The sequence below is a fragment of the Zea mays genome, chromosome 3 (genome assembly GCF_902167145.1).
Source record: "Zea mays cultivar B73 chromosome 3, Zm-B73-REFERENCE-NAM-5.0, whole genome shotgun sequence".
NCBI classification, from domain to species: Eukaryota; Viridiplantae; Streptophyta; class Magnoliopsida; order Poales; family Poaceae; genus Zea; species Zea mays.
Genome location: NC_050098.1, coordinates 139,299,269 through 139,311,751, shown reverse-complemented (window position 1 = coordinate 139,311,751; position 12,483 = coordinate 139,299,269). Strand labels below are relative to the sequence as shown.

At 41.4% G+C, this 12,483-nt stretch overlaps 2 protein-coding genes across 6 annotated transcripts; one reads left to right on the top strand and one right to left on the bottom strand.

Annotated features, from left to right (window-relative positions):
- Positions 1-6,185: 6,185 nt before the first annotated feature.
- Positions 6,186-8,598, top strand: LOC100280255 (Cox19 family protein (CHCH motif)). Of its 5 annotated transcripts, none has more exons than XR_002267846.3 (4): positions 6,186-6,439; positions 7,092-7,238; positions 8,017-8,077; positions 8,217-8,587. XR_002267846.3 is itself a non-coding variant. In XM_020549687.3 (3 exons), the coding sequence occupies exons 1-2, from the start codon at positions 6,354-6,356 to the stop codon at positions 7,195-7,197; spliced, it is 192 nt and encodes a 63-aa protein (XP_020405276.1). In that variant the 5' UTR covers positions 6,216-6,353; the 3' UTR covers positions 7,198-7,238; positions 8,017-8,587. The 5 variants fall into 5 exon arrangements, 2 of the variants coding, with proteins under 2 accessions (XP_020405276.1, NP_001314929.1); XR_002267847.2 differs by having other exon boundaries at positions 6,218-6,439; positions 8,235-8,587; XR_002267845.3 differs by having other exon boundaries at positions 6,218-6,439; positions 8,148-8,587.
- Positions 8,599-9,349: 751 nt separating this feature from the next.
- LOC100303973 (uncharacterized) lies at positions 9,350-10,330 on the bottom strand. Its single transcript, NM_001165520.2, has one exon. It carries the CDS (start codon positions 10,130-10,132, stop codon positions 9,656-9,658), a length of 477 nt encoding a protein of 158 aa, NP_001158992.2. The 5' UTR covers positions 10,133-10,330; the 3' UTR covers positions 9,350-9,655.
- Between the last annotated feature and the right edge of the window lie 2,153 nt (positions 10,331-12,483).

Sequence of the window (12,483 nt, the reverse complement as noted above, 5' to 3'; positions counted from 1 at the left end):
ATTTATGGCATACATGTGTTTATGCCTTTGATCATGTTTCTTATGCATTTTTGTTGCTTAATAATGGTGCTCAAGTTGTACAAACACTCCCTGGACCTCACAAGTCCATTGCAAAGTGATGCACATGTTTAGGGGGAGATGTGTTACAACTTGACCCTTTGAGACTAACCATGTGCTTGAGTTTGCTTGTTTTAGTCTCAAAGGAGGTTTGAAAGGGAAAAGGTGGACTTGGACCATGAAAGACTTCCACTGCACTCCGATGAGAGGGTAACTTATTCCAAGTTCATCTCATGTACTCTTATTGCCTTTGTATTCCTATTGAAGATTTTGGTGAGGCAATGGGGTTCTTGGGCCAAGATTAATCCCGTTTTGGTGCTTGATGCCAAAGGGGGAGAAAATAAAGGCCAAAGCGATAAATGGATCAGCTACCACTTGAGAGATTTTGAAAATAGTAGAATAGAGCTTTTGGTTTGTCAAAACTCTTTTATTGTCTCTCTTGTCAAAAGTTGGCTTCTTGTGGGGAGAAATGTTGATTATGGGAAAAAGGGGAGTTTTTGAAATCTTGAATCAATTTCTCTTGGAATGACTCTCTTTATGTCTTAACATGTGTGTTTGACTTAGAGTAGAAATTTGAGTTTGATTTGCAAAAACAAACCAAGTGGTGGCAAAGAGTGATCCATATATGTCAAATTTGAATCAAATCAATTTGAGTTCTTATTTGAATTGATTTTGTATTTGTTCTACTTGCTCTATATTGTGTTGGCATAAATCACCAAAAAGGGGGAGATTGAAAGGGAAATGTGCCCTTGGGCCATTTCTAAGTATTTTGGTGATTTAGTGTCCAACACAAGTGCCAAAGTGTAAAATGGTGGACAAAGTACAAATCAAGGATAAAGGTATGTTTCTCAGACTTAGTACATTGTTTTATGGACTAATGTATTGTGTCTAAGTGCTGGAAACAGGAAAAATCCAATTGAAAATGTCTTGGCTCGAGCAGCCAAGAATCTGCGCAGTCTGGGAGCACCGGACTGTCCGGTGGTGCACCGGACAGTGTCCGGTGCGCCAGGCTGGTTCGAGCGAAGTGGCCGCTCTCGGGAATTCACCGGCGACGTACGGCTATAATTCACCGGACTGTCCGGTGTGCACCGGACTGTCCGGTGTGCACCGGACTGTCCGGTGAGCCAACGGTCGGCCGGGCCAACGGTCGGCCGCGCGATCTGCGTGGGACACGTGGCCGAGCCAACGGCTAGAAGGGGGCACCGGACTGTCTGGTGTGCACCGGACATGTCCGGTGCGCCAACCGCTCTCTGTCCGCCAACGGTCGACTTCGCTGAAAAAGGAAAGAAATCGGGCACCGGACTGTCCGGTGCGCCACGCGACGAAGGCAAGAATTGCCTTCCCAGATTGCTCTCAACGGCTCCTAGCTGCCTTGGGGCTATAAAAGGGACCCCTAGGCGCATGGAGGAGAACACCAAGCATCCTTTGAGCATTCTTGATCACTCACACTCCACTCTTGCGCACTTGTTCGACATTCTAGTGATTTGAGCACCGTTCTAGTGTGCTAGTCCTTTTTGAGCTCAAGTCTAGGTCTTGTGTGTGCGTATTTGCTGTGATCTTTGTGTCTTGTGTGAGTTGCTCATCCTCCCTTACTCCGTGATTCTTTGTGAACATCAAAAGTGTAAGGGCGAGAGGCTCCAAGTTGTGGAGATTCCTCGCGAACGGGATAAGAAAAGAAAAGCAAAACACCGTGGTATTCAAGTTGATCATTGGATCACTTGAGAGGAGTTGAGTGCAACTCTCGTCTGTTGGGACGCCACAACGTGGAGTAGGCAAGTGTTGTACTTGGCCAAACCACAGGATAAACCACTGTGTCATCTCTGTGTTGATCTCTTTGTGGTTATCGTATTGTGCAAGATCTTCTCTCTAGCCACTTGGTGATTATTGTGCTAACACTTAACCAAGTTTTGTGGCTTAAGTTTTAAGTCTTACAGGATCACCTATTCACCCCCCCTCTAGGTGCTCTCACATAAATTATAAAGCCTAAAAACTTTCTGGACGATACTCCAAAGGCGCATTTGCGTGGATTCATTTTCAAATCATAGTGGTGCATTTTTTCAAAGGTCATGTGTAAATCGACTAGATGAGAATCAAATTCAATCGATTTGACCACTATATCATTAATGTAGACTTCACCAATGCTCTCTATATACTCATGAAAGATAAAATTCATAGCTCTTTGATAAGTAGTGTCTGCATTCTTTAGCCCAAGTCATAACACCCCACTCGAATAGACCAGTGAAGCTTAGACTAGACATACAAAAGCCATCTATATGTATCTTCTTTGGTCATAAATATTTGACTATATCCGACATTACCATCAAGAAAGCTAATAATTCTATTTCCATATGCATTATTAATTAATATGTCGGACATATACATATGATATTCATCTTTAGAAGTTGCTCCATTTAAATTGTAGAAATAAATACATACTCTAAGATCGTTGGAGTATTAGTTTCTTCACTGGCACAGTGTTTGAGACCCAATCAGCACACATGCAAGGTCTAATGAAACTAGCTTCCAAGAACCGATGAATTTTGTCCTTGATCCTTGGACACAAATTAGGACGAAGGGGCCTTGGCCTCTACATAAATGGTTGAGATCTAGGCTTATTTAGCAATCAATGTTCAACCAACCCTTAGATTAGACCTGGCATTTCAGTATAACTCCAAGCAAAACAATCAACATACTCATGTAACAATCTGATCACTTCGTTCCTAGAATTGGATTTCAAGTTCTTGTTTACGAAAGTTGGCCTTGGAGTACTACCATCACTTATATATCAACTTCCTCCAAAGGATCAACTGAAGTAAACCCCTATCCTATTTTGTCTAAATCTTTAAATGCTTCTATTACATTATAATCAGAAAAGGAAAATGTGTTTTGTCCATTGCTAGATTGTCTGACAAGTAAGCACGGACTATCCGAGCCTTTGGACTGTTTGGTTTGTCTGGCCAGACTATCTGGTAGGAGAGTAGATGCTCTCTGCTAGCTCTCGAATTGTCCGACCAAGAGGCTCGGACTGTCTGGTAGGGGAGCAGATGCCCTCTGCTAGCTCTCGGATTGTTCGGCCATGAGGCCCGGACAGTCTAATAGGGAAGTAGATGCTCTCTGTTGGCTCTCAGACTATTCGACTATGAGGCATGAATAGTCTAATAAGCGAGCAGATGCTTTCTACTGGCTTTCGAACTGTCTAGGTATGAGGCTCGGATTATCGAAAGAGGCATTGGTGCCTTAGGTACCTATCTGGCACGATACCTCTGAGTTTCTTTTGCTCTTTCCTTCTAGTGTATGCATAAAACTTCACTTATGATTTAGTCGATTTTCCAACGGCTCTAACACTATAGGAGTAAAACCAACCCCAGTGCATTTTATTCAATCGTAGACCTAAAGCATAGGGGCATCGACCATAACAATGCAAGCTGATGAATCTGCATGTACTGTCTCAACATCATCACTGACCTATTATATTAATACCTAATGTAAAGTAGAAGATACACATTGATTGGCATGTATCCAATATCTCCCTAGAACTAAGATATAGTTGCCCTATACCTTGGGGACGAAGAATGCAGTGGACGTGGTCTTCTTCCCAATCATTAGCTCAATAGATGTCACACCCTTGGCCTCAAACAGACTACTGCTCCCAACACCGCTAAGAGTCATGTTGGTCTTGATTAATTTACCATCTAGTTTACCCAACTTCTTCTATAAGGAGTATGGCATCAAGCTAAAGGTCATGCCACCATCAATCAACATTCTTAAAATCAGTGCCCCATCAATATGACCGCACACGAAGAATGGATTTTGATGATTGACTTATTCAGAGAAGATTTTGATAGGGTGGACTAGATGCTCGAGGATCTGTAGCCTAAGTTGGACCTAGATCATCATGATTCACCTACACCTGAGGTTCAGAAGTTCTTTTACCTCCTCGAAGCTTCAAAAGAGCCTCTGCATGGGCACAATGAGGTCACTTTTCTCTAATTCATGACTCGGCTAATGGCAATCAAGTCTAAGTTTGCATTCTCAATCAATTGTTACAAGGAGCTCAAGGATTTTATTAGTGAGGTTCTTCCAATGGGTCACAAGATGCCCAAAGACATGTACCAGTACAAGAAAGTGCTTGAAGGTCTCAGTATGGAGTATAAGAAGATTGACGTGTCCAGGACAATTGCATGCTCTTTTGGAAGGAACATGGCAGAGAATAGAATTGCTTAAAATGTGGCAAGTCAAGGTACGTCGAGGTTGTAAACAAATATGGGGAGAAGTTCATGACAAAGGTTGCACATAAGCAGCTTCGGTACATGCCTCTCACTCCTAGAGTGAGCGTTTGTTTCTCTCGAGAAAGTTTGCTATGGACATGGGGTGGCACAAAGATCATTCAGACATAAAAGATGGCTTAATGGTGCACACGTCATAAGGTGATGCATGGAAGTCCTTGACACCTTTGATCTAGAGTTTGCCAGGGAAGCAAGAAATGTTCTTATCGGCTTAGCGACTGATGGTTTCATGCCCCTCAATATGACTGTTGCATCCTACTCATGATGGCCTATCTTTGTCGTCCTATACAACATTCCACCTTCTATTTGCATGAAATATGAGTTTATGTTCTTATGTATTGTTATACATGGGCCCGAGCATCTTGGCATACACCTCAATGTGATGCTTCAACCATTGATTGAAGAGTTGAAGAAGCTATGGGAAGGAGTGGGAGCCTGTGAATGCTTTAAGAAGCATAAATTCAATCTCTAGGTTGGGTATTTGTTCTCAGTACATGATTTTATGGCTTACAATTTTTTTGCTGGGTGGAGCATGCATAGAAGATTAGCATGTCCTATTTATGGTAAAAGATACATAATTTTTTTTGTCTTGGTGCTGGTGGGAATATGTGTTACTTCAACTGCCATGGATGTTTTCTACCCTTGGATCAACACTTCAGAAGGCAAAGAAAAGAGTTTACGAAGGGCACCATTTGCAGAAGAACAACTTGACTCTTAAGGTAGTTCATCAGCATGCCAAACAAAAAAATTGTGGCCTTAAGTGCCAATGACACTGGCATAGAGACACTAGGTATGGCTGATGTGTAATTAAAAGGCTTCTTAAGATTATAATAATATTGTATAGTATGAAACCTATTTAACATAACCACTTCATGTTCCACCATCAATTTATCAAATTGTTCCATGGTAAGCATAAAACATGCATTACTTATGGGTGGTGTTACCTTGGGTTCAATGGTGGTCGAAGGAGCTACTAGATTAACTACCTTGAATTGCTTTGTTATCATTCCACGTCAATCTATTGAGCAATGCACAAGATTGTCTTGTAGGTTAGAAGTGTTCTTCTCCTTCACTAGCTTGTGAAGCTCCTCCAGGAATTGATCAATGGTTGTAAGGTGAATGATGTTATCGGGGTTGAATGGATCCTTGGGATCACCCCTTTCTTACCATGTTCTTGAAGCATGTTGATAGTAGATTGATCTATTTTCCCAAGTGACGTCGTCGAAAACTGTGTTGACACCGAATTGGATCACACGATAGCAAAGGGCTAGCACGTCCATGTCACACACGACCTATCACACAATGAATAAACCCCTAAACTAGCAAGATCAGCCAACAAGTCAAGAGAGCTAATATGAAGTCTAGTATTCGCGTGAAAAGTTCAAGAACCCATGTGAAGGCTTGTGATAAGATACATGCAGAGGTTAGGTTGTCGTAGGATTAGCCAAGTAACCTAGAATACCATTGAGTCTTGTCGAGAGATGCGCTAAACAACAATTTGAAAATGTTAGGTTAAAAGAGCTATATTTTTATTTTTGGTTGAACAAATATATCTTTGATTTAGATGTGTTGGTGTTATCTTAGTAGAGAATATATCTATGATGTAATTTGCTACTTTAAGTTTCTACTTATACATGTGAATATGTATGTGTTGTATGTATTATAGATATACAGAATTTTAAAAAGTTTTAAACCATCTATTTTTTAATTAGTTTCCATATTTTAATTGCGCGGTGTCGATTAGAGTGGCTGAGAAGGCATACCGGGCGAAGCCACAAGCCCAAAAGAAATACTGTCCGACCGAGCCCACGTGAACTTCTATGGGCCGGTCAGGAGTCACATTTGAGGCCCGAGCGGCCCCGATGTTGCGATTCGTCTCAAAAGCGCTTCGTGAACTCGCACGGTCGCACGGCACGGGGAGGAGCAAGAACACCCAGCCCACTGCCCACGCCGTGCTGGAAGTGGTCCGTGCTCCGGCAGCGGCGGCGGGAGGAAGAGGGAAGCGAGGGGATGGCGCAGCCGAGCAAGGAGCCGTGCAAGAAGGAGGCGTGCGACATCCAGGCCTGCCTCTCCAAGAACATGTTCGACTCCAGGAAGTACGCACTCCTTTGTTCCCCAAACCCGAAGAGTTCGATTGCTTCGTCAGTCTATGGGTAGTTGGTGATTTCGTTTCCGTTGATGGGATGGGGGCGTGGGGTATTTTTAGCTGAATGCGTGCGCTGTTCAGGTTTTAGGAACGGGTTGAACTGGAGAAGTAGAGAACCTTTTGGAGTCATTTGAGACCTAGTATTCTGAGATTGGTTATCCTTGGCACTACTTAAGACTCAATTGGGGTTATACAATTCATGAAGTTTAATTGAGATGACTAAGAAATGTTTTTTTAGCTTAGATTATATACTTCTCACTACTACTGTGATTTAATTGTGTGTTGTTTATTTAGGCACAACATAAGTTTGACCTATATAAACGTTAGGATCTTCAGTCGACATTGGGGACGTTTGGGTAACGAGGAGTGACCTTTTATCAAATACTCATCATTGTGTTTATCATCACTACAATAAAATCGGTGGCATTTTAATACTTCTGGTTTTGGATATTGTCAGGTGTTAACACACAAGCATACATGTGGTGAATGTCGATAGCCTGCATATAATTTTTTTAATCATGTTGACATGTTCTATATGGAAGTGAAGATAGGTATATGAGATTATACTCAGGCTGAAGTTTCTGCTTGTTTTATTTCTTCAGGTGTGTGAGAGTTATTCAGTTACTTCAGTCATGTTGTGAGCAGTGTGAGTACAAATCAACACACTGTGGTTCCTTGTCCGGATTACTCAAGAACATTTCTAAGTGAGGAACAATACCGACATACTTTACTGCAGCCATTGAATAAAAGTAAGTTTCCGATACATTTAGGAATTCTGTGGTTACTACAGTTTGTTTCTGTTTCTACATTTTCTCACTGGAAATTTTAAAACCGAGTTTCATTCTTGTGTTAAGGTTTCTAACTCCTAGTTTTATGCAAATAACATCATAATAGACTATGATGAATTTGAGTTATCTATTCTGGTAAAAGGTTATCATATTTTATCTTCATCCTGAGAGCACCCATTTTTATCACTGTTTGTGTATGGTTTACACTTAATATACTAAGTTCAGCACTATTAGCTATTCCGATCCAAGCATAATTCATTAATATTTCTTCTGCGAAACTTCGACAACATTATTTGTTTTGATATCCCTGAGCCTTGAAAACCACCAAAGCTTATTGGTTTATATGAGCGAATGGTCACACTGAAAGCTAAGATAGCTTGAAGGAGAATTTGACACTTCCTTTGACGAGATCCTATCTGTCAATTCATCTAGATGGTCAGATTTTGCAAGCAGAATCATGCGCTACCTGTTATTAGATAACTGCATTGTTAAGTTGACCATATACTGCCATGTGCAGCCAAGGGTAGCAGTAGCTGAGCGAATCCCACTTGCTCTTCTCTATGCATGATTGAGAAGAATATCAGGAAAAATGTTCTCTCTGTGAGGTCCAAATGCGGATGACTTCTTTTTGCTATACATAAAGTTCTGAAGTTTTGTGATGCTTTGTTATAAGCACCGATTTTCTGATTCATATAGAGGTTGATTTTGAAATACAGTTGACAGAGAATTGCTTTTACAGGTTTCTTTTAGGTTAGTTTAGTACTTTATGGGGCTCACGGCAATCTCTCTTACGGATCAAGGTATCGTATAATATGGCAGTTCATGTTCATGTTTCGTTGTTTTACTGGTCACCTTAACCTACCGTACCAGGTTCCAGTTTCGATGCTATTTAAGAATGTTTCTTCTTCAAACATGATTCGCGGGGCTTCAATAATGCAGACACCCCTCAACCTGCAGAATGATGCTCTGGTCGCTGAGTTGTATGGTACCGAGTGGAAACAGCAAAGTGGTTTGTTAATGATCGATTTTAATGCCTGTATACCTATGGTATCCTTCGTAGTTCGTGTGCTCTTCTACACATGTAACCCCATGTTCCCGTCTTGAACCGCAAAATAAGTGAACCCCATGCACATGGAGATATTTTGGTGACCCCAAAGTTGTGTATACCATTTCATTGCTTTACCCTACCATGTTCTGTGGCAAGAGAATCAAATCTGGATAAACATCTGGGATGATAATTTATCTCTTGGGCAAGAACTTGTGATGTAAGATATGATTCAAATAAACAACTTTGTGGGGTCATTTCAGTATCACAGTTGGCAAAAAAAAATGGCAGGTCCAGGTTTCTGGGAAATACCAGTTGAAGCAATTCAGTTTTTGTGTTGTACTGCCACGTACATGCGTTGTCTAAGCCAACAAACCTTTTGGCTTTTGCTTGTGAAATGAAACTTGTGTGTTCTGTGTGATGCAATACCTACCACTAGCAGGCAAGTGTATAAGCTGGTATGCATGCGATGGCTTGAAGCTGACACGCTCAGTACATTCTCTACAACTAATTCTTGTTGTCTACTTGGGACCAACCAGTTGGTTGGTGTGTCGTCTACCGCCACGGCTGCACTCCACATGTCCCTTCTTTATCATGTTGCTCATCTTCGATAGATGTCATGATTCAGTGAATTAAGCATTTATATTTGAGAAAGGGGACCGGTTTTATGAATAAAAAAAATGACAGGATTGTATATTTGTATACGCAAACCGCTTTAATTCTTCTTTAGACGGGCTAGCGACATCTAAACGGCCGAAAGCAGCAGCAGAAAAAGGTGTGACTAGGAGTCCATATTTTGAATTTGGGAAATGCGGATCCTCCCCCCTTTTTTTTGTCATTTTCGCAACTGTAGCAGAGTCAGATATTCTTAATTTGTGCACAGTTCACTACTTCACTCTAACAGTTGTGTCTTCACTTGAGCTGATGATGTTGAGTTGGAGTTGAGCAGATTACACAGCACGCTTTGCAAGGCGGCATTCTAACGAGTTGTGTAGCTTTGGAAAAAGCTAAGGAACTTGACAAAGGATGCAAAAATGTGACTGATTTTACAAATAATATTGTTCAATGCAGAATTCTGGTAGCTGCCCTCCCTGATTTCAGTAACATGTTGCAGCTCGTCAAAGTTTAAGCAAAACCCAAGGCATAACCAGACTCTCGACAGTGACTCAGGTACACAAGAGAAACTTGTAAGAGAAATAGAACATGAAACAGCAAGTTCTTGGTCCTGTGCTACCGAGACGAGAGAAGCATGCGTGTATTGATCACCTCCGTATATACACCTGACACATCATCATGCACTACTCATCAAAGGCTTGATTTTTTTTCAGCTGCGTCAGATGGGCGGCGCCTTCCGCGACGGGGCGGCGCCGGACTTGTGCGCCAGGAAGAGCTTCTTGAGCAGCCTGAGCATCATGAGGAGGCCCATCCTCCGCCGGCGGACGACGGCGTGCTTGCGCGTCTCCAAGGCGCCGTCGAGCCAGGGCTCCCTCGCGGCCGCCCACGACGGCGTCCCCCTGGTGAGCGGGCAGGGCTGCGCGGCCCGTGCGAGCTCCTCGTTGAAGTCCTCCCACAGCATGTCCATCTTGTCCTCCACCGCGAACCTCGCCGAGCCGTGGCGGCCACCCAGCTGCTGCTGGTCGCCGCCCGCGGCTTGCTGCTCCACGGCCGAGACGCTCCTCCGGTGGTCGTGCTCGTGCACTGCCGCCGTGCCAACAACGCCGCCGGGAACGAGCAGCCACGGCGACGCGGAGGCGGAGAAGTCGGCGTTGCATTGCTCGAGTGGGAAGCTGGGGAATGCGAACTCTTCCATTGCAAATCTCTTTCTCTCTCTCTAGGTCTGAGCTGTGAGCTCTGACTCTATTGTGGAAGCCTGTGTTGGAATGGAAGATGTATATGGGTGGTTGCAACTTGTTTATCTACCGCCTCTTGACATGGAAATGACTAGAAATAGAGGACCGGAGGAAAGGGATGTGGGTTAATCTAATTAATTGCTTCTGTAGTTGAAACTGAAGTGGTGGTCGGCAAATGGGGTTATTATAACATGGTGATGGCGGTTGGTAAGATGCTTGGCAAGGGAGGTTGCTGTGTCAAGTAATGCCAATCAGACAAGCACTAACCGCAAAAGAAAGGGGCCTACCTGTACGATGCTTAATAATTACATGGCCATTATATATATATATATATATAGAGAGAGCTAAAGTCTAGGAGCAGAAGATAATAACTGAATGAGCCTTAAGAATGTTCAGACACATAGCCTTGCCCAGCCTGAATTAACGTTACAGAAGCTCCTCTGAAGTCTGAACAAAAAAAAATTGAGGAAGAAGATAAGTTAGAAAACTAGATAGCGTAAGCTCTAAAGTCTAATCCTTTTTTTAAAATTTGGTAGTCCAAACTTGCGTTTTCTCATGTCGCTCCATCTTTCTACGTCGCTCATCTACTTAGAAGCTTGATGCCAGAAAAAATAGTCTAAGGTGCGGCTGCTGAATTAGCCAATCATTCAGGAACATATCTGGGTTTGCGAGGTCCTTAATAGGATCGGTGGTTGAAAAAAAAAGATTTGTTTATCTTATCACTTCGATTTTTATTTGCAGGAGATGTGGTTGGAGAAGCGAGGAGGAGGTCTTTTTGAATGGTGTTGGAGGGAGGAGAGGAGAAGAGCATGGAAGCAGGCGGACAGTGATTTTCAGCTAAAGGTCAGCGCTCGCCGCTCACTTGCCTGACAAAGGCTGCAGTGGGGGCGGACGGGTCAGCATCCGTAGTGGCACCAGTTTAAACGTTGGAATGTCTCAGAGCAAATTTTATTATTTTAAACTTTAATTTACAAACAATATAGGTTTTTCACGACTTACGCTATTACTGGTGGATATCGGATGAAAACAACTTACGCTATTACTGGTGGATTGTGTATATGATAATTTAGTAGACTACTATCTGTTACAGAGTGGGGCTTAAAAATATAGGATATATATAGAGGTGGTAATGGATAACTATCTAAATATTTCTTCATAGGATCCTTAATTAATTTTAACTTAAAAATAAATAGAAATAGAGTTTGGTTCTAATCGGATTTGATAATTAAATTTTATAATATAAAATATAGAGTCCAATAGCACCCCTAAATAAGTATGGAATTGGTGGGGATGCTTTTAGTAGTGGCTGTGGGACAGGTTGTTCTGGCTCGTGTCACTCCTCTTGTCGCCACGTGCAACTGTAATTCGGAACAATCACTCTTTCTGCTAGTAGTATTTGATAAAGAAATATTTCCTCTTTTTCAAAATAAAGTTTTTTATAGTTCACTTTTTCTGTTCATATTTATTAAAATAATAATAAATAACTATATATATAATACTTGATGAATATTTAATTAGTCTAAAACGAATTATATTTTGGGACGAAGAAAGTATATAATTACTGGGTATAGTACAGCTCAGCTGATTATATTCTTATGGCGGAATATTTTGTTAGATTATTCTAGAAATATGGCGATGTTATTCTTTCCTCACTTTTTCCCTTGATTTATCCTAGAAATTTAACAGGTCAATCCTTTCTCTTAGTTTATATTCATATGTACCTTTTTCATCCATGAATAAATCAACTTTTAGACATATCTTTTTATGTTATTTTTTTTAAAAAAAACAATACTTTATTACAAAAATAGTACGATTAGACACAATCATGCGGTATGAAATATGTTTTATACAATATTTTCCGTGTTATAAATGCCGGTGTTTTTTATATAGAAAACTAGTTAAATTCTAAATTTTGGTATAGGACAAATGTAGAAGTCGATTCATTTAGCGGCTGAAGGGTAAAAATTATGAATTTGATTCATTTAGCGTTCTGATCCTACTGCCGCTTATATATATGTTTCTGTTCGGTGATGAAGAGAGAAAACACGGTTTTTTTTTATGATCCCACTGCAACCTGTTAAGACCTTGTTCGGTTACATGGGATATAATCCCACCATAGATTTAATCTAGGTATGGATTAGGTGAATCTATATCTCACACCCAATCCCATGGTGGGATTAAATCCATCAACAAATCCATGTGACTTTCAAAGCTAGTTATTCTTTTGATCCATGGATTCTAATGTAAACTTGTGCAATATCTCATGGATTTGTTCCATACCTAATGGGCTATGGATAGAATCCATGTCTTC